The 24,677-nt window shown below is 41.1% G+C and overlaps 1 protein-coding gene across 6 annotated transcripts in view; it reads right to left on the bottom strand.

Annotated features, from left to right (window-relative positions):
- Nucleotides 1-24,677, bottom strand: part of JAKMIP2 (janus kinase and microtubule interacting protein 2) — a 43,484-nt gene that overhangs the window by 6,104 nt on the left and 12,703 nt on the right. For all 6 annotated transcript variants that reach the window (XR_015773998.1, XR_015773997.1, XM_088063459.1 and 3 more), the window contains exons 2-21: nucleotides 23,994-24,259; nucleotides 22,897-23,394; nucleotides 21,489-21,698; nucleotides 20,499-20,597; nucleotides 19,650-19,796; nucleotides 17,781-17,921; nucleotides 16,840-16,896; nucleotides 13,957-14,076; nucleotides 12,349-12,477; nucleotides 11,273-11,356; nucleotides 10,911-10,973; nucleotides 10,644-10,742; nucleotides 9,167-9,265; nucleotides 8,796-8,849; nucleotides 7,966-8,031; nucleotides 7,061-7,129; nucleotides 5,954-6,031; nucleotides 5,271-5,474; nucleotides 3,317-3,382; nucleotides 2,591-2,663 (exon numbers count right to left, since the gene is read on the bottom strand). Coding sequence is in view for 4 of the 6 variants with exons in the window: in XM_088063459.1 (XP_087919585.1) it covers nucleotides 2,613-2,663; nucleotides 3,317-3,382; nucleotides 5,271-5,474; nucleotides 5,954-6,031; nucleotides 7,061-7,129; nucleotides 7,966-8,031; nucleotides 8,796-8,849; nucleotides 9,167-9,265; nucleotides 10,644-10,742; nucleotides 10,911-10,973; nucleotides 11,273-11,356; nucleotides 12,349-12,477; nucleotides 13,957-14,076; nucleotides 16,840-16,896; nucleotides 17,781-17,921; nucleotides 19,650-19,796; nucleotides 20,499-20,597; nucleotides 21,489-21,698; nucleotides 22,897-23,394; nucleotides 23,994-24,122 (2,463 nt within the window). In the remaining 2 variants the exon portion in view is untranslated. The remainder of the gene's footprint in view (nucleotides 1-2,590; nucleotides 2,664-3,316; nucleotides 3,383-5,270; nucleotides 5,475-5,953; nucleotides 6,032-7,060; nucleotides 7,130-7,965; nucleotides 8,032-8,795; nucleotides 8,850-9,166; nucleotides 9,266-10,643; nucleotides 10,743-10,910; nucleotides 10,974-11,272; nucleotides 11,357-12,348; nucleotides 12,478-13,956; nucleotides 14,077-16,839; nucleotides 16,897-17,780; nucleotides 17,922-19,649; nucleotides 19,797-20,498; nucleotides 20,598-21,488; nucleotides 21,699-22,896; nucleotides 23,395-23,993; nucleotides 24,260-24,677) is intronic.

The raw sequence follows: 24,677 nt of genomic DNA, 5'->3' as shown, positions 1-24,677 counted from the left end.
AACAAAGTGATCCCAAATGGATTTACACCTGCTAAACCCTAGATGTTATGTAAAACAAGAGGAAAACCCATGAAAGAAGATTGGGCCAGAATGGCAGGTTGGAGGGTGGGGAGAGAAAGGGCGTAGGGAGAGAAATGAAGTCTTGACACAGTCCCTAAGGGATCCATGTAAATTTCCCTGCAATGACATCAGTTGCACTAGAAAATTGTGCAGCTGGGACTGTTGTGTCAGCCCCAAAGACAGCACAAAATGTTTATATTGTTTTGACTATTAGTCCTGTTTCAGGAACACGACAGCTCAGTGGAGAGCGAGAGCTGAACAGGACCCAGCAGCCCATGGAGGCAGGATGACTTCAAGTGAAAAATAGCAAACCTCCTAGAACTTAGGAAAAATATGGAGTTCTGACCTTAAGCATCTCATTAGCCTTTCTAACCAGCTAATACCTGCCCTCAAATTAGGCCAAAAGGATCTAAGTGTTATCAGCAAATGGTATTAGGAGGTTGGTATTGGTAAAACTAAGATGTATAAGCTTCTCACCAATTCTGTAGCTGTACTCGAAGAGGCAAGTATTCACTAGAGAACCAACACTATAGCCACACTGGTGGAAAATGTAGGTGAAAACTATATATAAAGAAAACTCTGAACCTCTTATTGCCCAAGTTTTTCTTATATGCTGCACAAGGACATAATTCTCGTTGCAATAGCAACTGGAAAGGACGACAGCACAGGTAAATTGAAAAAATTCGTGCAGGCAGATTCTTGCAAATGTCACTAGCAGTTTAAGGTGCACCTTAAATCCAAGAACTTTTTTTATTTGGAATCTCCCTCCAGGTTGACTGCTTGTTCTGGACTCATGATTCTGTGGTACAGCAAAAGACAGTCATATAAAGTTATCTGCTACTACTGTGTACGGTGAAAATCTTGGCTTCTTAAAATTATTCTGTCCATAATTTGCAGAAGAATTTATCTTTTTTTTTTTTTTTCCCCATTACAAATAAGCAAGAAACTAAAGTCAACCGTTCACCAGTCACAGCCACTTAAAACATCTCACAGCCATACCACGCTGTACTATAATTCTCAGAAATCCTGCAGTAGGAACACAATTAAGTATGCAGTTGTAACTTTATGCGTTTCATGATCACTGGATCAAGGCAGTATGTTTTAAGCAGCAGCAACTTGATAACGATATTGACTGTTGTTTACAAGAGCTGTGATCACTGATCTGTCCACATTTCTCCTAATTCTTTTCTATTGGTTGTTCCCCATTCAAGCCAAACTCCATGTATATTGCTGCCTCAGCCCCTGGAATTCATTTTCATTTTCATTTTGGGGTCTGGCTGAGCAAGGATGCAGTGGATTCCAGTTGATGTGCATAATTCTGAGAATCATCTCTGCATCAGCACAAAACTGCAAGTGAAAGCTTTGGTCCAGGTGAAATGAAGCACAAAGTAGGGGCTTTTCCTTAAAGGGAAAAGGAAAACCCACCAAACTGGACCCATGCCATTTAATTACAATCAATGCCTTGAACTGTATCTGGAAAAAAAGAATGAGCTTTTTCTGGCACAAATGGTGGAAGGGCATGGCAGAACATCTTTCACACCACTGTATCTCAGCTTGTCTCAAGTGCAGAGCAGAGGAATTATTCTTTGACACAGCTGAAGCCAGAGCTGAGAGATACTGAGAAATTTAATGGTATGAGTCTGTCCCCAAATCAGAAAATTATGCTCTGTCATTACATGTTTTTGAGACTTTAACATTATGTTTTCTAGGCTATGTTCTACTTCTGTTATCCAGGATCAAAAGAAAAATTGTCCTAGGCCAGCATCCTTGTTCTAGAAGTGGCTAGCCACAGAGGAAAATGGGACCACTATAGTTCTCTGATTTATTTCCCCATCTTCATGTTACTTTTTCAACTCTGAACTTTCAGCTGCTAAGCATATTGTGACAGACTTCTTTACAACTTGTGTCCTTAACTATAAATTTTTGTTTACTTTAAGCTTATCACATGGTAATTGTTTGTATTAGACAGTGAACAATAGCAAGCAGTCTGTCCGTCCATCCATCCATGACAAATTTTTTAGACCTCTCCAATACCTCCTTTTAGTAGTGCCACTTCCTGAGCCAGAAAAATCCTTCCATTTCTCTGTCTTTCCCTTCCTGTCTCTCAGCAGCTGATCATTCTTCCTTGACCACCTTTGTATTTTTCCTGCTCCTGGACACAGAGCCCTTACCTGTTTTAACATCCTGATTGCCTTCCTGAGTGTTAGTTCAGAGTGTGTTTATGGTTGAGGTTATTTTAACTGTTTTCCATCTACATCCCATTGAAAACATCAACAATGAATTTCACCTGCAATTCCCTTGGTTTTTGGATACTGTGAAATTCTTTGTTAGCTTTTTATTTTTATAATTATGAAAAGCACAATATCACCAGCAACTCAGCAGAACAACAACCCCCTACTGTGAACTATTACAAATTGACAACAACCTGCTGCATTCACTGACTCCAAACATCCACGAGAACACACAAGGATGGGATCCTCCACTCTGTGCAAGAAGTGCTAGCTTTGAGGAAATAAATAAACAGCCTTACCTTTCCAAGAGGCACATTGACATCAAGGCCAAAGAATAAAGGCAAGAGAGAAGAACAAGAACAGAAATAGAAACTGCAGAAGAAAAATAAGATTGTGTAAAAATGAAAGGCAATGGCATTGTAAGCATCAGAATTATTTTTGCACTCTGTAGAACAGTTAGAATATTTATTCATTCAGAAAATACTGTTATTTCCTTTGTTACTTCTGTAAGTACCACACCACCTCCCAGGCTTAGAAAACAGATCCAAATAATTTTGGTGATAGATTACAATTGGCACCAAATAGAAAGCCTGAGGTGTAACTGTCACATCATGATAGCCCATGGGTTGACAAATCATAAAGCTAAATCTAAAACAGCATGCATAGTATTTTTAAGCTGTTTAAAAACAGTGGCTGCAATCCATGCTAGAAACAGCCTGGATATATAAATATATAAATAATTATATAAATAAATCTATATGTACACATCTATATATGCTTATAGGTACAAATACACACACACACACACATCAAACACTCAGCATTACATGTTTAATAATGTAATGCAGTATTTTAAGATTAAAGGCTATATCTACTGACACAAACTGAAAAGAAAGGACAGTGGACCACCACCAACATGTGCAGCTGACTGAGCCAAACAGAAAGGTCATATAGTTCAAGAGAACTAGGTAATTACTTTCAAAATAAAGTTACTCATTGTGCTTCAGAAGCATAACAGAACCAACCTTTTCCTCCAGATCCTTAATTTGTCTCTTTTGGATGTCAGTTTTATCTTCTAAATCTCGGATCCTCTGGAAATCAGAAAAGAAAGCATCAATACTAAGTTGTCAGTAAATCTGTCCAACTGAACAAATAACTGAATGTTCCAAGTGCTAAAAGCCTAGAAATCAAGGAATCCATTTCCATGGCAGGGATAATCTTGCGTCATACTGTGACTCCATCCACTCATCCTGCCAAACCACAGCTTTACCATGTGTGCAACTGCTCAAAATATGATCCTGCATATATGTAATGGGATCCTTAAATGCTGGAAATTAGTATCAATGATTGATCTGGTTTTGCATTATCTATTTATTAATCCTGTGTTAAACAGTTGAAAAGTATATGATCATGGTTATAATCTTTAGAATTCTATCATGATTCATTAAGATTTCTAACAGTTTGATGTGTTGAAAGAAGATTAAAGTGTTATTATTAGGTCCAAAATGATAAATGTATACCATACTATGAATGTATTGGTTCTGTGATGAGTGATAACTTTTAGAGAAGGTGTGTATTTTCAGCAGAACCAGGTACTTTAAGAAAAATTATGTGGCATAACTTAAACTTTTGCCTGCCTGGGAGGAGAGATCCCCCAGAACAGAACTTCTTAGTATGAAAAATGAGGCCTTGACTCTCAGTATCTTTTTTTAATTAAGTCAGGTCATAAGACAGCTGTCCAGCAAATAGCAGAAATCCAAAGAGGCAAAGAAGGAGATGCCTGAAGGCCCGAGCAGCTGGAGAACAGGTGACCTGTGACTGTCTTCCTCAATGTCTGGAGATGTGATGCTTATGGCAGCTTTCGAATTCTATGGAACCACAAAAATCAGAGAATGAGTCAGGTCGGAAGGGACTACAACAGTTCAACCTGGTCCCACCTCCCTGTTCAAGCAGTGTCATCCTAGAGCACATGGCACAGGACTGCATCCAGATGGCCTTAGAATATCTCCAGGGAGGGCAACTTCACACCGTCTCTGGATAATCTGTTCAGTGCCTGGTTACTCATGCAATGAAAAAATTATTTTTCATGTTCAGGTGGAACCTCTCGTGCAACGGTTTCTGCCCACAGCCTTCTGTCCTATTGCTTGCTTACCTTCTCCTTCCTTTGCCTCTCAGCCACTTCCAACTGTGCCTGCAACTGAGGCTGGCTCAGAGTAATTCTGAGAAGCCAGACCTGCTGTGGCAGTGTCCCTTGGGGCAGCTGTCATGTTTAAAATCAAGAAGCTTCTAATGCGGCAAAGGCCTGGCAACAAAAGGTAAGGGTGGACCGAGTCTCAAGCATCCAACTCAGGATCAGGCAAGACTGTGAGAACAGAGCCTTCCTGTGAACCAAACCCCCCCCAACCACTGGGATGTGCTGCTTCTCTTACTTCCATAAACATCTGAGTCAGATCTCTTTCATGGTGCAGCTTTCACACTATTTAATGGACTGTGACAGTTTGCCATTTTGCTCTGGGACCTCACAGCTTGCAGAGCTGCAAACTCAGTCTTTGAAGGTGAAATGCAGTACCTTATCTCAGCAGTGAAAAGCACAAATGCCCACTTGGGAGGGACAAGTAGTATGTGGAAAAACAGACAGCTCTCCTCTGCCATACAAGTCAGCAGCATTTACTCCATTTTTCTTGTGCCCAGTCCAGTAACTAGGGATGACCATTTTTATTACAAAACTAGAACCTTGCAGACAGAATTCTGGATGAAAACTTTAGGCTAGAATTGTAAAATTCAAAATATGCTGAAACAATCTTGCACAAGCTAGTATCATGTGTGCTTGCATGCACTGAAAAGACAAAGTATGAGACAATTGAAAAAGCAGATGTCAGGCTCCCTCATGGGCCTGGAGCTTGCCTAGATTTGAGCTCAGATTGTGTTCCTACACAGAAAGGCTGAGAAGATACCTCGTGTGTGGTTCCTTCTTCTTACCTGATGAGCCTGCTGGAGCAGCTCCATCCTCTCCTGAAGAATCTGGCAATCATATTCTCTGCTTTTCCTCAGCATCTGACGTCTTAGCTTTTCTACTGCTGTCCTCAGCTCTTCCTGCTGTTTTTCAGTGAGTAGTTCCCCAAACTTTATCACTGTTTCTTGCTGCAAAGCATTGTACAGGGTGGCTTCAAGCTCCTGGATCCTCTGGTTGATGCAATACCAAAAGTCAGTTAGAGATGAAACATGATTTAAGCCACATTGGGAACTGGGGGATTGGTGGCAGATTAAGGCCCCTGCATGAAAAGCAGCCCATGTGCCCAGTTGTGCAAATATGTGAAAAACTGAACTCAGAAAATGGTTGCATGTTCTGAAAAAAGGATAGGAACTTTTATTTTTAAAATATTTCAATATTAATTTTCCCTGAAATCCTTCACTTTTACTCTTTTTTATGGAGTTACAGAGTTGGATAGAATTTTCATATCTGAAGTGCAAATTATTTTTTTTAATTTATTTATCTTTTGTATTATGCTAGTACATCAGAAGAATGAGGAAAGAACAAATTTTAAAAAACCCAATACTAACAAAAAGCAAACACCACTCCTCCTGATTCAACAGGAATCTATGTGCTACTGCAGAGTTGGCCAGTAAGTCAGTAAGTGCTGCAGAATTTCCTTTGTACATACCATGTATGCTTGGTCAAGAGCTTGCTTCCTGTAGTCTAATTCTTCCTCCAAATAACCTTTTATTTTGCAAAATTGCTCCTACAATGAAGGACCATTTGGACAGAAAAACAAACTAGTTACTTCAAATATTTTAGGAAGTTTTGTCAAATCATTTACAGATATCTAATTCAGAAGGACAAGGAGACTGGTTTTCAACTGATGCTTGGCAGTTATTAATATCTAACTCAGCCAGAAAAGAAGGAAGGGCAAATAGCTCTAGATTGCTCTCGTAGATGAATACCTCTGATCTACATGGAACTAAATCCATCCTCTCTGTTCACTTCAGTGGTATTGCTTGGTATTTCAGTAGTGAAATTTAGGGTGTTTGTGATTTTTCTAAAGATACTTCCTCTGGCATCAGAAATTACTCTTTTTGTGCTTTCTTTTATTTTGGATGAGGTGTAAAAGTGGACTAAACTAAACAGGAACTAACTAGATATTCACATTCACATTCTTTGGGGGCAGCTGCTGTGCTCTAACTAATCAGTCCACCTTAAGCTGAACAGACTTAAGTACAGACATACCACAGGAACAAAACACAAGCCACTACAGCTGTCTAATTCTTGCAGTTATGTTTGTTCATCTTGTAGGCTACTGCCTACTACTTAGAATAAGAACTAAGAATTAACTGGAATAAGAACAGGGTAAGGTACTAACTTTACTTAGAATGTAATGAAAGCCAACAGTGTTATTATTCAGTTCAATAATTTCTCACATGCTGGTCCTGAATAAAATGCAATACAACAGCTGATGTTTAGGCTGTGAACCTTATAAGACAAATAATGCATGCATCCCTGAAAATTATTGAGAAACCTTTGAACCCTCTGTACTTATTAATAAACAGTCATCCTCATAAAAGGAGAAAGGATTTTTTTTAACTTTTACTATTTCTGTTTCTGTTATTCTGCTGTTGCATGTGAACTGGACTAGGAACAATTTTATAAATTCACCAGTTATCAGTCAAATGCTGCATAGCTCATTTGCCAATAGACTTTCCTAGTTATTTTTTGGCACATCAAGTAAGTGTTACACAATTATTAAAACGTGTAATAAGGAAAGTTTTCTTACCATATCACTTTCCAGTTCTATCATCTTCTGATGCAGAGCAGCTTCAGCTCCCTCAATCTGCTGGATCCACTGGAAAGACAATGAGACCTATAACCTGCTGTGTTTTCTAGCACACAAGCAGTGGCAAGTGGGATAACTACAGCATCTTGTTAGTCTGTTTTTAGCAGCCTATTGCTGGTGCTGGGCTCATCTTGAGGCTGTTTGTGACAGAGGCAGGCATGATGTCTGCAGGTAGCACTTGGCAGGGAAGCAGCAAGAGGATTATCACTGCTGGGTCACCAAAGCTTGGAAAGCACACACCCTTGGATAGACAAGGAACCCATTCCATCCCATGGGTAAAGGCCCACAATGGGGCTATAGCATCTCAAAAATAGCTTAGTTTGCTCAATGGCATTTCTGTTTGCAGAGGAGGCATTGTTGAGCAGGGTCCTTGGAAGCTGTCATGTTGAAAAAACTGTGTGCTGCATTTGAGCCTTAGAAAGCAACTTTAACCAACCCCCACATTTTTCTTAATTTTTGAAACAAGGTATGTAGACAAATACTTCCAGTGAAATTTTTGCACACAGATCCCTTTGGAATCTTCAAAAATCTCAGGAGTGTAAATCCCAAACGGTACCGAATTACGGCCTAAATTTTTGATGATTTCTCATTCAGTTTTCAATTCCAAGTTTTGTTTCATATTATTTTTGTATTTGTAGCTTTTATACTGCACAGCTTGGGCCAACTCAGTTTGATATTTTTGCTGCTTCAGAAAGGTGTTTGGGATTGTGCTGGCAGAGTTTATTTTATATGGGGAATCACTCCCAACACTAGAAAGTTTCACAATATTGATGACAACAACTGGCCAGAAAATGTGTTAGATGAGGCTTTGGATAACACGTGAGAAAAACAGGTACACAGTTTACCTTTTCTGCCAAGGACAATACCGTGGAAGCCTGAATTATGGCCACCTGCTCTTCATTCCTTAAATTCTGTGAAGAGAAAGACGGGAAAGAGGAAAGTTGGAAGCAGTTTCCTGCATGAATAAAGACAATCCAGCCTACAAACCACGTCCACAGTTTTCTGAGGATCCCTGTACTACTGAGTACTCAGTTTCCATTGAAATATTCAGAGTCTGTTAACATATTAAGAAGACCACTACTTTTGCCTTTCTACATTATATGGATTAACTGTATCATTCATTCAATTACATCTTAAGAGAAATATAAACTAAAATTAGACCCATTTGCCTTCATGCTGATTTTACAAAGCTGAATTTCCATTAATTTTTAATATTTTGTTAATATGTTGTAAAAATAGTGCTGATTTACATCAGCACACGAATAGACAATAATGACCCTTTGTCTTTATTTCTTACAAACTTTTTTGAGACATTTCTAATTTTGGCCAGAGACACAGGATCTCTTTTATGTGGGCAGCTAGGCCCTCTTAGAAAGCCACAGGGAATTTGATAATTTTTGCCTACTTATGAAACTCTTAGAAAGAATCCTAGTCCTGAGGAAGAGTGGTTTACTCAGACTGCCAAACTAATTTGTGTGTTTCCCTGGGTGAATAGGGTGCAGAGTCAGGGCCAGACCCAATTATTGATAGTCTTTGGACATTCTTCCCAGTCTGCTAAAACATACATAACAGATGCATAATTTAACAAGTATCTTAGAAAACGGTCATACACATCACTTACTGCACTGTACAAAATGCAGCTTGTAAAGAGAAAATATCTCCCATTTCAACTTACCCCATTATCACCTAGGATGTCTAACTGCTTTATAAGGTCTGGGATGCTGACATCCTGCAAAGAGACAGTAAGGTAAAGGCATGGCATGCACCTTTTATCATGGCTGCAATATCCACCTATCCTATGAACCATATGGAAGTTAGCCATGTTGTTTTATCCTATGGAAATGTATCACACATTGATTTCAGTTGCCTTTGAACCAGATTTTATCATTATGGTGAGAATTTTGAGACTAATTGAACTGTGTCTGTCACCACACTCTTATATTACATTAAGTTTAAACGAAGTTTAGTGGAGTTATTTGTAATGGATTAATGGGCAGCACCCACCACTCCTGTAGGGAGAAGCATTGCCTTATACAACTGACCTACCTTAACCCCTTCCTTCATGCAGTAGATCTGTAGAGCACTCACACCATCTGAGAATGGGTGAATCTGGAGATTAAATGGTGGGGACCGTCTCTCTCTTTCCTGCAAATAAATTGAAAAGATACTAGAGAATCTATTAGAATGAAGGAGATGCACACAGAAAATACCATAGCTGCTGTTTATATCATGCTTGGCTTGCAAAGCCAAGCACTTCATTCCACAAGCCAAGGATAGAAACATCTAGAACTAGTATGAGAAAATGAGCCAAGTGGGACAGGATCCTAAACCCAAGGTAACTGTTTAACAGGAGATTATTTGATAAACTAGGTCAGTTTTCAAACTGGCTGTGGAAAGGCTGTCACTAGCTAAGATTCAATAGATTTTCTTTATGAAGTGTTGAACAACTATGCATTGCTGTAAATACTCCCTTTTGAAACAGATGTTTGACTTTAGACTATTGGGAGACTCAGATTACACATTTTGCTCATCCTGGTATGCTGTACATTCAAACATCTGTGGGAAAGAATGCGTTCAAAAAAACTGATCAACTTAGCTATACACCTTCATTGCTTAAAATTTACAAATATTTGTCAGTTCTAAATGACCAGAGAGAAAATAAAATTGAAGATGTTATTTCTCATTCCTCTCAGGTATTCAGGCAAGCACAGAAGTGAAGATTAAACTTAATTTTCACACACATTTTTGGTTTATGAGCGTGTAATTCACTTGATGAGTTCAGCTCCCTGTCATTTGGATACACACCTGTCAGGTAAAACTGTGGCGCAGTTCTATGAATAAGGGGCAAGTCTGACACAGCATTAATTTATAAGACCCAGGAAAGGCTCTGTGTGTGGCAAATGTATTTGGCTTTGGACAGCAACTGAAAAGAACAACTAAAAAATACACCAGCTTATTCTGGGGAAAAGAGCAGGTGAAGTTTTGGTTGTCTGGCACTCCAAAGAAGAGCCTGTAACTACAGGCAGTCTGGGAAGAGGAAGCTTGAGGTCCTGAAGAGGCTTGTGAGGCTCCTGCATCAATGTCCAGTGTCACCTGAGAGACTGTTTTTACCCACTACTGGTCATGGGAGAGCTGCTCAACAGGGAATGTGTCCAGTGCCCACAAAAGGAACAGCACTTGCACATGGGCAGACAGGCTTCTCCAAATATTAGAAAAATTATGCCCACAGGCATGGCAACTAAGACACACCCTTACGTTAATCAGCTAAGCTTACCTGTGCCCACTGAGGGCACCTCAGTTCACCTGGCTCAGGATGAAGTGAAACACCAGGTTATGGTGCTTACTATTTCCAGGATATTAGAGCTGACATACTTCAGCTCACAATTAAAAATGCTGGGCCTGATTTGTTACTCTGTTCCATTGCTACAGCACTTGAGCAAACCCTTGATTAAAGCCGGTGTCCAGTGCAAGTGCAGTCACTTAATTTTCTACTAGCTCTGCTGTAAGAAGAAGGATCCATCACCTCCAGCTCAAGGTTGCGGAACTCCAGCAGCTCGTTCTGGTCCCGCGCATCCTGCAGCTCCTGTTGCAGACGGTTGTTTTCGGCTTCCGTTTTCTCTATCTAACAGAAATACGTTAAACCGTGACCTGTGTGACTGTTACAAGAACCATGAAGTATTTGGTGAGTGGTATTTGAGGTAGAATATGCTGTGCAAAATCTAAACCCTTAAGATGTCTCACAGAATCCAGATAACCCTTCAGAGTGAACATGCAAACCTTTGGAACGTACCTTGTCTAGAAGTTCTTGGTTCCTCTTAATGAAAAGCTGCTTATCTTCCACCCAGTGTGAGTCCTGTTGGATGAAGCAGTAGTATTACAGAATAATCAAGTTCCATGAGGCTCCAATTTATTGAAAATTGGAGCCACAATACTCAGGCTTTAACATCCTACAGGAACAAGCTGTCTTTTACAGAACAACAACATTTTAAAGTTTACCAAGATGTAGCAAGGCTTCTGAACTTGCTAGAGCTGCCTGTTTATTGACTGGCAACATTACATCTCATGGAAGCTTATACTGAAATTGTGCTAGGTATTTTGTAAGCAGAGCAGGCAAGGCACAAAATAGGGAAAAAATACACAAGAATTACTTACCTGCCCTTTCTGAGCCAAAGTTTTCTCCAGATCTTCTATTTTGGCTTTATACCTCTGGACTTCAGCTTGAAGTTGCTCCTGAGCCTGTTGAAGTCAGGCACCACATTTAAGAGTAACAAAACCAGCAATGTAACTGGTGTTATAAGGAAACCAAGACCAGCAGAGCCTGGGTTCATGCTGTCAGTTCCACTGAGTGAGCAACCATTAGAAGGATTCTGACTCAGCGATGTTTTGTGCCACCCCTTAGACTGGCACACAGATGACACAAGGGAACAGAATGGTGCATCAGCCCCAACTCCCCACCCAAGCCTGTTCCATCGTGGACTGCATCAGAGCAGCAAAACACAAGCTCAGGTACTTGGGGTGCTCTGATCAAAGACCCTAATAAGGGGCAATCCCTAAATTACAAAAAAAGTGCTTAGTAGATCAGAGTGGCAACAGGCAGTGGGAAGAGGCAATTTTAACTGCCAGGGGGTCCTCAAGAGTTGACTTAAGTAAGTACTAAACAAACTGATATGATTTCACAGTTGACTGCTTTGAGCAGGAATTAGAGCTGGATACTGCCTGAGGTGCCTTCCAGCCTGAATGATTCTAACATTTTATTAGAGGGGCAACATTTTTAGCCTTGGAAGGTTTACTGTAGCCTGCATCACATTAAAGTTTGAATGTAATTTGCATTTCTGTTAGAAACATACAGATGTTCCTAAAGTTGGTGCAATGTGTGCCTTTGTGAAAACCCACAGGCCTTCATTTGCCTTTTAAACCAAATCCCAACACACTTAGGCAAATGCTGAGAAAACCCTTGGGATTCTGTGTCAGGCTGCAGAGTTGTCTGCTTTGGCATGCCTGCCTGACTGCAGAGTTTTCAGGTTCACGTGGAGGACAGCTTCCTGTAAACTGAGCACGTCCATTCTTAATGGTCACACTCTTTAATAAAAATGTACTCAGTGAGTGACTGAACAGACACTTCTCAGTGTTACGGATGCTGTATGTAGCTCCATTCCACTGTATGTCCCTTTGAATGGTTTCTTGTCCTGACAGCAATGAAAAACTGTTACTCTCAAACAAATACTGACCCTGGCTTCTCTTTCAGCATCTATGACCCCTCCTGTCTGTTCCTGCAGCAGTGCATATGCTCTCTGCAGGGCCTGGTACTCCTTTGTCAACTGTCGAAACCGCAGCTCTGACTCTTCTGCTGCTAAACCCTGAAGAATAAGAAAGGACATGTCTAAGCCATGGAGAGAAAAGCACCGTCAAAGCAAAGAATGCAAATGTGATTTGTTAAGCACAGTAGTTGGTTTACAGGTCTTGATTCAAACAGCTTTTTGGATCACAGTGAACTTGCTATGATCTGAAGTGAAAAAATGTGGAGATTATACAGCATTTATATCACAGTATCAGCTGAGTTGGAAGGGACCTACAAGGATCATTGAGTCCAGCTCCTGGACTTGCAAAGCACCATCCCCAAGAATAACAGAGTGTTGTCCAAACACTTCTTGAACTCTGTTAAGCTTGGCGCTGTGACCACTTCCCTGGGGAGACCATTCCACTGCCAATCATCCTTTGGGTGAAGAACCTTTTTCTAATATCCAACCTAAACCTCCCCTGACACAACTTCAGGCCATTCCCATGGGCCCTGTCACTGGTCACCACAGAGAAGAGATCACTGTCTGTCCCTCCTCCTCCCCTCATGAGGAAGCTGTAGACTGCAATGAGGTCTCCCCTCATTCTCTTCTCCAGGCTGAATAGACCAAGTGACCTCAGTCGCCCCTCATACAGCCTCCCCTCAAAGCCCTTCATCATCTTTGTTCCTCTCCTCTGAACACTCTCTAACAATTTAATATTTTTCTTACATTGTGGCACCTAAAACTGCACACAATATTCATAGTGAGGCCACCACAGAGCAGAGCAGAGCAGAGCAGGGCAATCCCCTCCCTTGACTGGCTAGAAATGCTGATGTCCCTCAGGACACGAGTGGCCCTCCTGGTTGCCAGGGCACTGCTAACTCATATTCAACTTTCTGTCAACCCCCAGGTCCCTTTCCAGACATTGCTTTCCAGCATCTCATTCCCCAGTCAGTCTGTAGATTCAGGGTTGCCCCATCCCAGGCGCAGAATCGGGCACTTGACCTTGTTGAACTTCATCTGGTTGGTGATGGCCCAGCCCTCTGATTTGTCCAGGTCTCTCTGCAGGGCTTCCCTGCCTTCAAGGGAGTCAACAGCTGCTCTCTATTTTCTATCATCTGAGACCTTGCTCAGTATACCTTCCATTTCCATGTTCAAGTAATTTATGATGAAATTGAAGAGCACAGGGCCCAAGATGGAGCCCTGCAAAACCCCACTAGTGACAGGTCACTAGTATGATGTCATCCCATTCACTGTAACTCTCTAATATGTCTTTAAGCTAAAAGATATGTGATACAGCTCATCTCCTTGAAAAGGGAGAGGAAAAAAAATCATCTCAAATTGCAGGGAAGGCACAGCTATATACTCTATGGACTAGATTCTGGAAGAAACTCAGCATTTCAGTATTTGAGTACCAAAATTAAGGTGAAACTTAGGAAGTACTTATCACTCAGTATGCACTGTAAAAATCTGCGTGTTTTTGAGAGCGTAACAACTTGTTTTGAAAGTCATTGTCTCTTGAAAACCTGTAATTTGTCTGTGAAAAGAGTCAGATCTTACCTCATCCAGATCATCATCTGGGGTTGCTGGTGTCCTGTCTGTTCTATATGAGGCCACAGAGGATGTTTCAGAGTCCATAGAATCATCATCAAACCCAAAAACTGTATCCACCACATGTCTCTGTAGAAGGAAAAACATGATTTCTGAACCTTCATGTAAACTTGTAGCACGTGTTCTGGATAGGGGCAGAGGGAGGAGTTGCTAGATACTTAAAAGATGAGGTGTGAAAAGTGAACAGTGGGCTACCCCTGCAATTGTCATCTTCAAACTCAAGACCCATTGAAGATCAGGTCTTGTGCTGCTGGAGAATAAGTTTGCTGAATAATTTTTCCGAGGGTCTGTCTCAGTCTAATTGTAAAACATAATGCGAGAAGCAATATGCCAGAGGAAAAGTCTCTACTCTTGCATGAAGGCAGGAGAATTGTTTGTTAACCACAAAGCTCTTCAGAAGACATCTATCAACATGCTGATTAGTGTGCAAAGGTAACACCATAAGGAGCTGGAAACAGATGTAGAATAGGCAGCCCTCCTTCTTCTCTCACAGACACTGCTGATACTTTTAATGTCTAGGTGCTTCTCTTGCTGATATTGTTGTTGGACTATGTCAGTGAAAGCTATGCTAATACAAAACTAACATGAAGGAACTCATATTGCATCTTTCCAGGATTACAGTAACTGCACGTGTTATAAACAATTGCTCATGCTCCACAGTTTGACTGTATGTCTGACACCTCACTATTGCCAATCTCGTAGCCAAATTAAATCAAATGAAGAAAACTGTGAGATGTGTCCTTTGAAGGCACAGATGCCTGACCCTGCAGGCTTGGTTTCAGGGCACCACAGATCTGAGCATTTAAATATTTGTCTTATGGAAAATTCTAAAGACAAACTTTGATTGTCTTTGACAATCTTGCTTTGATTGACAAGCAATTAAGATTCACTTATTCCTAGCAACATCTTTCACTTTGCCAACAGGATAAAACCTTCTAAACCTGGAGATTGAATCACACAAAAAACATGTACCAAAGAGGCCAATTAGCTTTTGCATATATAATTATTTTTGTTCATTGTGTTGTCAAGTGAAGACAATTGACATATTCTACAGTATTATAATCTCTGCTTTAAAAATAAAATTAACTGATGAAAATACTTTTCGGTCCTTGTTGTGCCTGCTGTGCACCGCTTCACGACCCACACAGAAACAATGTGATGACACAGCTAGGATTTGCTGGTCTGAAATTCCCAGTGTGTAGACAGTCTAATTGTAAAACATAATGCGAGAAGCAATATGCCAGAGGAAAAGTCTCTACTCTTGCATGAAGGCAGGAGAATTGTTTGTTAACCACAAAGCTCTTCAGAAGACATCTATCAACATGCTGATTAGTGTGCAAAGGTAACACCATAAGGAGCTGGAAACAGATGTAGAATAGGCAGCCCTCCTTCTTCTCTCACAGACACTGCTGATACTTTTAATGTCTAGGTGCTTCTCTTGCTGATATTGTTGTTGGACTATGTCAGTGAAAGCTATGCTAATACAAAACTAACATGAAGGAACTCATATTGCATCTTTCCAGGATTACAGTAACTGCACGTGTTATAAACAATTGCTCATGCTCCACAGTTTGACTGTATGTCTGACACCTCACTATTGCCAATCTCGTAGCCAAATTAAATCAAATGAAGAAAACTGTGAGATGTGTCCTTTGAAGGCACAGATGCCTGACCCTGCAGGCTTGGTTTCAGGGCACCACAGATCTGAGCATTTAAATATTTGTCTTATGGAAAATTCTAAAGACAAACTTTGATTGTCTTTGACAATCTTGCTTTGATTGACAAGCAATTAAGATTCACTTATTCCTAGCAACATCTTTCACTTTGCCAACAGGATAAAACCTTCTAAACCTGGAGATTGAATCACACAAAAAACATGTACCAAAGAGGCCAATTAGCTTTTGCATATATAATTATTTTTGTTCATTGTGTTGTCAAGTGAAGACAATTGACATATTCTACAGTATTATAATCTCTGCTTTAAAAATAAAATTAACTGATGAAAATACTTTTCGGTCCTTGTTGTGCCTGCTGTGCACCGCTTCACGACCCACACAGAAACAATGTGATGACACAGCTAGGATTTGCTGGTCTGAAATTCCCAGTGTGTAGACAGTGCTGCGTTACTTTCACAGAACATGGCTGATGCACTACAGGATGTCCTTGGAGGACTGAGTGCAACCAAGCAACCAGTATTTCCACTTTTTGGAGGTGAGACACGAGTGTTGCAAAGTCACGCTTCACTTACAGATGATAAAGGAGCTATGCAAACCACTCCTGACTACTCAGCTCTAAAATTGTTGTAAATTATACCAGCTTTGGACTTAACCCAATTCAGGGTGATACAAAAGTTAGTCAAAGGCATGTGGAACTAAGCAGGAGAGAATGACACAGTATCTCAGGCAGGAATTTCCACTTGAAAAATAGAGATGCACAAGGATTTGGCTTTAGCCCATATATGCTGTAAAAATCACAGAAAAAAATGGGAAGGTCTCTGATAAACCTCTCAGCATAACAGACCTTGAGACCAATAGACTTATAGAAACCAAATGGAAGGACAATTATTACTACTCAGGAGGGGATGGGGGATGGGGTAAGGACGATGAATGGGACAGGAGCCCCATTTTGCTGAAAATAAAATAGCTGCATACCCTTAACAGAATTTCAAAGTGGATTTAAAAAGCTCTCCCAAAGTAACTAAGGAATTTATAAACCTGATCACTAAAGCAGATTGTTATAATCCACAAAGCTCTCTTTAATCAGATTGCTAACGTGTGTTTTCCTGCACAGCCTACCTGCGCACTGTAAATAAGAAACAACTCTTCATCTTACCTTGATTGGTTTTGAGCTCCTTTTATGCTTTCTCCGACGAATCAGTTTCTCCCTGTCCTGGAAAGGAAGATTAAAATGTTTCTTCTCTTTCCAGCTGTTAGATGACCGAATATACACAGGAAAAAACAGAACTTCCAGTGACTCTTCTCATATGTTCAAACAGGAATCTGATTACAGGTAGAAGGAAGGATTCACATCCAAACCTGTATGTGTGTCAGCTGAACACCACCTGAAAGAAGCCCTTGAGTATTTGCCTTGAGCAGCTGTCAAACAACAGGAGCTGATGGACTGCCCTCTAAAATCACTGGGAAACCTGGTGCATGGGTTTGGGCATTGTATAAGGGACTGTCTGCCTACCCTGATGAGCAGATGCTGCCTCTGTCTCAGTCATTAAATGATGGGAGTGTTGATCTCACCATTCCTAGCAATGATGTCTCAGAAGAGACAACAGCCTGTTTTGGAATCTTTTTCCTCCTCAGTATCATAATAATGCAAAGTCTGCCGACAAAGGATTTGTCTGCATTAAATGACAGAAGAACTGGAAATTCACTGTCTAGCTATACATGCTTTTCCAGCACATGATATGGCACTGTGGGCTGGCCTCTTGTTAAGGAAACACTTTAAGCATGACTTAGTTACAATGGTAAAACATCTCGGCACAGCCCTGTCTTGTGAACAGGTAGGTACCTTCCAAGCTCCACAGTTCTTAGTCTGCATTCCTTTCTGGAGCTCAATTCACAGTGTTGTGCTTTGAGTTGTAGGGGCTGATGCTCCACCGCGAATTCAGTAAACTGCACACATGCCTGCCTACAGCTAAACATCTTCAGATGTTAAAAGCAGATAAGGTATTAATGCTCAGACCTCTAGTTGTAAGATGAAATACTATCAGTGGTAAACTGTACACAGCAATCATTCCTAATTTCTTTGTGCTCTAGACATACCCTTGTTAACTCATCAATTATGTTCTGCTGTTCTATGACCTGAAGCTTTAAAAATTCAGTTTCTTGTTCCTCATTAGCCTGATCCAGGTCATTGAGAGATCTTAACTTCTTTAGAGGAGGATGTGATGTTATTTTTTCTCTCTGTGGTAAGAAGAAAAGATAAGAGAGAAAATAAGATTCAGCAACTGAAAGACCACTTTTCAGTTAAAAACTAAACAACACCTTTCATTTAAGCTATACAGACCTTTAGATATGCTTCAGCTACACAATTTTTTATTAATGCCCATCAGTGCTTCTTAACAATTAAGTAGTACAAGACTGAGTTCTTCAACCAGAACAACAAAGTTTTATCTACTTGCTTACCTTGTGGCAATACAGCCTCTACAGCCCTTAAAGGTCACATACCATAGCTCTTCCTTGACCATGCATCAAGATGCCCCCACATGTGGCAAATAGAGTTGAACCTTTCTAGTGAGTAGCCAAATAGCTATCTACTCTCACAACCCCATGTCCTTACTGACATTCAATGTAGGATCATCTTATGTGAAAGAGATGCATCCAGTCACACCAAGAGGAAAGGCAAAAACCGTGGTAACAGATCTATTTTAAACACAGGTCAACATCCTGCCTGCTCCTGAGCATATGTGGGAAAGGAGATGGCTAAAACCTGTGAGAATTACTCTAGCCACCCACAGCTTGTTAACTTTTTTATATGGGCATCCGTAGAGTGAAGAGCAAACATCAGGGATGTCAGGGAGCTAACTTAGCACGGTGTCCACAGATATGCACCAGAGGTGCTGCCCACTGATGCCTAAAGCATGCAGATTCCTGAGTCCTTTCTCTTTGCTGCGGGAGACCCCAAGGGACTGTGATCTGTACTACCACAGCTGTGGAAGAATAACTGTGACCCATGACACCTGCAATGAGTTTATCTGTCTTCTAGGCATGGGTAAATTGCAGAGTCTTTAAGTGGATTAATCGTGTAGCACTGAAGTCTTTTTTCTGTGTGACAAGAAAGTGAATCTGATCATCTCCACTTAATCAGCAGGGAAGCTGCTCCCACTGCAGGGCACTCAGCCTGCTCAAGACAGTGGCTACTACAAGTCAGGGCAAGGTCCATGAACACCCGTAGCAAGGGAAGTTGTCTCAGTCTGCTAGCTTACATCTGGCAACCCAGAACATCCACCTCCTTTTTCATTAACGCCAAAGCAACACCAGTACATGTGTAGGAACATAGGGCCTGGAAGCAGACTGATAATCAAGGCAATCCCATCTGGAGGATATGCAGACATAACCGCTTTGACCCTACTTCATATGGCCCTGACATGGGAAATGCACAGCCCTAACCAAATTTAAACACCACCATTCCCCCTTTCCATACACACCTACCATGCGTATGTTTTATGGAAAGATTCTATGTGCTTAGTGCCATACCAGAAGTTTACTTTGTCATCATCAGCTCTAAAAATAATGTGTACATGATGCAAGAACATCATTCTAGCTGAAAATCACTCTTAACAGCTTCCTTTTTGAGTTCCAGATGAAAAACAGCACAGTAGGATATGCCTCTACGATATAACTTTCTTTCCTTTTTCTTTTTTTTGAAACAATTGAAACTCAATATTCTAACTTTGATAATAGAATTAAAGACTGCGATTATGCATTCATGTAAATACATTGCCCATATATGCATAACCCACTATGTTATGGCATGTAAATCTACAGACCCAACCATGGCTGTATCTTAGCAATAGTATTATACATTATATACAATGCATATTCTCTGCTTATATAAATCATGCACTATGCAGATGTGGCCACCAACACATAGACCATCCAGTAACCCTCATTTTGCTCTTCAGTACCAACCATTTCTATATTTTCTTTAGTGACTGCTTTGAGTTTGTCTTCCATGCGCTGCAAAGACTGCATAAGTTCATCATTTCTCTTCGTGAGGCACTTGTTCTTTTCCAGAAGAGGTTTACATTGTTTCTCAGTTTCTCGGACGCGCTTCAACTGGATTGATAATAGTAATTAATAATTGTCACAAGAGACACATGAATATACTTGTAATTTGCAGTCTTGACCTCTATTTTGCAATTATGACAAAAGAACACTGAAGCCAGCTAAACTGATATGAAAGGAGTGCATTAAGATTTCTAGCTCAGGAATAAAAAAATCCATCAAGACTTGAATTTATCACCCTCATCTTTAAGCAGAGGAGTAGGAATATAAATAGGTTAAATAACCAGGGTCCTTATTCAATACATAGATATCACCACAGAGTAGAAAATCAGATAAAGGGATCAATTCGTAGTTGTCAATTCTTCCTAGACCCGGTACTTAATTATTTTCAACCTGGTCAAATACTGGACTACAGATTTTACAAACATTATTTCATTTACCAGGTAAGTCTCACCATGCATTAGGTAAGTCACCAAGCACATGTTGTGTGCTTGAAAGGAGGGCACAGAAGCATTCACACAGAGTCCTAGAAGCCTTGCTGCCTCAACCTCCACTGTGATTTTGTACTCACGTAACTTCAGTGAAATTTTTGTTTAATTCTAGGATAAAAAGTCCTCCTCAACGTCCTGAGTGATGGGCCTGATGGATGGACAAGGCCTGTTCATCACCAGATTTATCCCTGGATCCTCCCCCTCTTTGCCTTTCCCCATAGTTCACAACCTCCTCTGTCTGCCAGTGCAAAAGCTCACATACCAGCTCATTTCGTTCATCAACAAGCAACGTGTTCCGATCTTCCAGCTTCCGTATCGTGGCATTCAGCTCTGCTATCCTCTTCTGGTTTCTGCGCAAGTCCTGTGCACGGGCAACAATGTCACACAATTACTGATTCTCTTCAAAATACATTCTTGGGAAAAGAATCCTTAAAAAACACACACCAGTCAAGCTGTCATCATCAACAAATTATCTTTAGGGACTTTTACAGTACTGAACATGCTGGCAAAAGCATATATATTTTCAGGAGGAAGTATCTGGTTTGGGGGATACTTTAATTGAAAATTTTAACTCGTTTACAAAAATCAAGACAACACAACCAAACAGATGATAATTTTTTATTATGGAGATGAAAAAGCTAAAAGATTCTATTTTTTATCGCCTTTTCCTATAGATTGCTTCTATTTGCTGAGCCACTACCTCAGGTGAAAAAGTCACAACAACCCTTTCTGTATCAATTACATTTACGTTTTTATTCCTCATTTGTCTACATGTAAATATGCTTTTATATATGCATTGGTCGTGTAAACATCTTCAGTTTAGTCACACAATGGGTGACCTTTGTGCTTTGTGAATGACACTCAAGGGCTGTCTGTGGGAAGACGGACAAAGAGGAGGACCCCCTAAGAGTCTCGCAGATTCTCTGTGCCCAGCCTTCTCCTTGCACCTCCCTACTCATCCTCCTAATTCTATCTGGTTTTGAGGATGCATGTTATCCAGGTAGTTAGGTTCATGATGATTCTTTCAAAGGGGCACTGATTATTTAAGATGTGTTATATTTACAAATAGAATGACTGATGAAAACCAGCAGTACAAAGCTTTGTCCAACTAGCATGCCCTCCGAAGACTCTACGGACATTAACTTGTCTCTAGTGAGTGAGTGAGAATGTTTTCCCAGGGCCCGAGAAGGTATGTCAGCAAGAAACACACATCCATGCTACTGTTGTGCAAGGACTGGTAAAACCTGCATACAGGGCTGCTGCAGTGCTCCGAACCATCTCCAGCCCTTCCTGGGATCTCTCTCTTGGGACTGCTCATGTTACATTCTGCCTCCTTCACCAAAAAGAGTTGTTCATCCAGAGCTTCCTTTTGCAGCTGCAGCTTCTGCACATAGCCTGTCTGTGTCTCCAGTTCTTTTTCCAATGAAAATATGATCCTGTCTTTAGCCTTGATCTCATCCATCTGAATGAAAGAAACACCAGAACAATATCATTATGTGAAGGCATAACAGTATTTCTTCAATTTGTATTGTACGATCTACTTAAGAGCAGCGATCACCCCTCAAATCTGCTCTACCATACTGCACCAGGGCTGTAAAACACAGTGTGAGCCATACTCAAACCTGGCACAGGAGCACATTCACTGAGCATTTTGGCAACACAAGGATACACCTCAAGGATGCAGACTGTGAACTGGGAGGACTGGTATCATTATTTACAGTGCAAATTCCCATTTATTTTACTTAATTGTCAATTCTTGAATTCCAATTTTCAAGCTAAACTTTTTACCTTTACAAGTAGGTCCAGCTCTCCACATGACAGCGTGTCCTGGTTCTGGCCAGGACAGGGTTAATTTTTGCAGCAGCCAGGGGACCCAGAGGTTATTCTCTATCATCTCATGTAATTTTCTGGGGATGGGGGAAGGGCTCCCTTCTGGAGGAGGGTAGCATGGCTGTGGTAAGGTCCCAGGCTCCATGGTGAGCATTTTGCACATAAGCCAACTCTCCTCTCTCATGTCAGCATTTCACTGCTGTTTCCAGTAAAGTGGTCTTTCTTCAACTCATTATCTCATCTTTACCTTTTGTGCCTCCAATTCTCCTCTCCAGCCCACTGCAGGGGACAGGGAGTGAGCAAGCTTCAGTATGGTTTGGAAAGTCTAAGTGGGAGCACAAACGGGAAGTTTCTAAAGCACAACAAAAGGAAACAATGCAAACTACACTTTTGCTGGTGTGGGCTTCTTTTTTTTCACTCTCCACAGTAATTACTGAAGGCTACACCAAGGCCAACCCAAAGATATCTCCTCTCCCGGTTTATTGCTTTTAGGATACCATAACACAGGCTGGAGAAATCAAAAAACTGCAAGCGTAAATGCAAATGGTCTTTATCTAACCTTTTGCACCTTGCATGTATTTGCAAATCAGAGAGCCAAACCCTTATGGATTACGCCAATTACTCTCCTAATTTAAATTGTTAACTGCCATCACAGTACTATAGCTGACTCACTGTGAGCTATTTATTCCTGACAAATGACTGTGACAAATCTGTAATACTTTTCAAAGTGAGTTGCATTGCAGAGATCTGTTACACAAAAAAAGCCAAGAGACAAAAAAGGCAAACCCAGTGCAGCCTAAGAAAGCACATGAAGCGTTCTGATTACTTACCAGGCGTCGAATATCCCTTTCACTCTCCCATTTGATCTTGGAAATGGCTTCCTGGTGGGATTGATGCTCACTCCGAAGATCGCCTGCCTTGATCTTATCGGCCTGGATCATATTGTTAAGGGCCTCATCTACCTGCTTTTTGGCAGACTTCAGTTCAGTAATTTCCTGCAGAAGCTTAAGGCGCTCAGAGTCAAACTGTTTTCTGGCCTCCTCACGAGCCTCAATAGTCAGCGCTGTCCGTACTTTATCACTGCTCCCATCCCGCAGTGCACACAGCGCTGACTTGAGGCGCTGGATTTCACTGTCTCGGACTTTCACCATCCTCGTCATCTCCTGCTCGTGCTGTTTGATGAGGTTCTCCCTCACAGCCTGCAGCTCCTTCATTTTCTCCTCATGGAGTTTGGCTTTTAGCTCTGTGATCTGCACAGTCTGCTTGCGTTGCTCCACTTCGCGGATACGCTTCGTTTCTTGAGTCTTCTCCCTTTCGAGTTTAGCAACCTACGTTGAGATAAAATGAAAGTCATCTGCTACCAATGTAATATTATCAAACCAAGCCCATCCAGACACATCCGTGTCAAATTGTGAAAGACCCTGCTGAGACCCAACAATCCTCCACACTCTTAAAACAAAATATATGCCAGCTCCTGAGGCATCCACACAGATTACACTGTCTTTACTCAAAAAAAAGCCCTGTCTTCTCCAGGTGTCCTGCCTCACACAATGCTGCTACATGTATTTTTAGTATTTTCTTAGGAAAGAAGACTCCATATGTATGTGTGCATTTCTCTAAAACCTTTTTAACCCAGCAGTCAAATTCACCAGAAAACTGGAGGGCTCAGAAATAGCAAAATTCCTGTATGTCTCACATACTGCTCTATTTGAGGGCTAGAGGTTTCTCCAACTTGTTGCTTAGTAAAATGGAGTCTTTTCCAGAGAAGCCACAGGACACACACAGTACATGTTTTAAGCTGGGAAACAATCAGACCACTGTTTTCAAAAAGAGTTGCATGGCCTCTGTTGAATTCTGTGATACCGTTTTCTCCACATGTTTGTCTTCTTCAGCAGACACTTCTATTTAAAATCAAACCCTTACTCACCTTGGATTTCTCCTGATGCAGCTCAATTTGAATGTCTGTTAGCTTAGTCCTGAGTTCCTCATTGGCAGCCTGTAGGGCAACAATCAGTGCCTCAGGCTTTTCGCCCTTGCTCCGTCCTTTTCTTGACATGGTTTCTTATCAGTGAGAGTCCACGTGTTTATTTCAAATATGGACTGCCATCTTTTTCTGTTCCTTTCAGTTCCAGTTAGTTCAGCAACTACTGTGTGACATTCCTTAAGGTCCTGGACTCAGCTGCTTTGGAAGCCCTGTGAGAAATAACACACACTATCATCTGTCAGTGGACACTGCATCTGCACAGCTCACATGCTTAGAGAACATAACAGAGTGGTCCCATCTCCAAACACTGCAGTCTTTGTCAGAAAACGATGAAGGGAGATCCCAGCACAGTCATGCTTCTGAACACCAGCCTGGCACACTTGTGGGAATTCCATGTTTGCCCTTTTCCTGCTCTCAGAAAGGGGCACCATGCCTTGAAGATAGGCGTTCATTTACCGTGAAGATAAGTCATGTTGAGAGTACACGACTAGAAGGGACAGGTTGCTTAATCCAGTCCTTGCAGTCTGAGGTAACCACAAAGCAGATGCTTTAGTCTCAAGGATCTACCAAAAATATCATTCTCTTCCCCTTTCCAACCCCTGATCCCCTGCACGATCCTGTGCCAAA

Source organism: Pseudopodoces humilis, chromosome 17 (assembly GCF_049639895.1).
Source record: "Pseudopodoces humilis isolate 2021_Gansu_Grassland_sample_001 chromosome 17, ASM4963989v1, whole genome shotgun sequence".
NCBI classification, from domain to species: domain Eukaryota; kingdom Metazoa; phylum Chordata; class Aves; order Passeriformes; family Paridae; genus Pseudopodoces; species Pseudopodoces humilis.
Note: the sequence above shows the minus strand (reverse complement) of the source record. Positions and strands in the feature narration are given on the sequence as shown.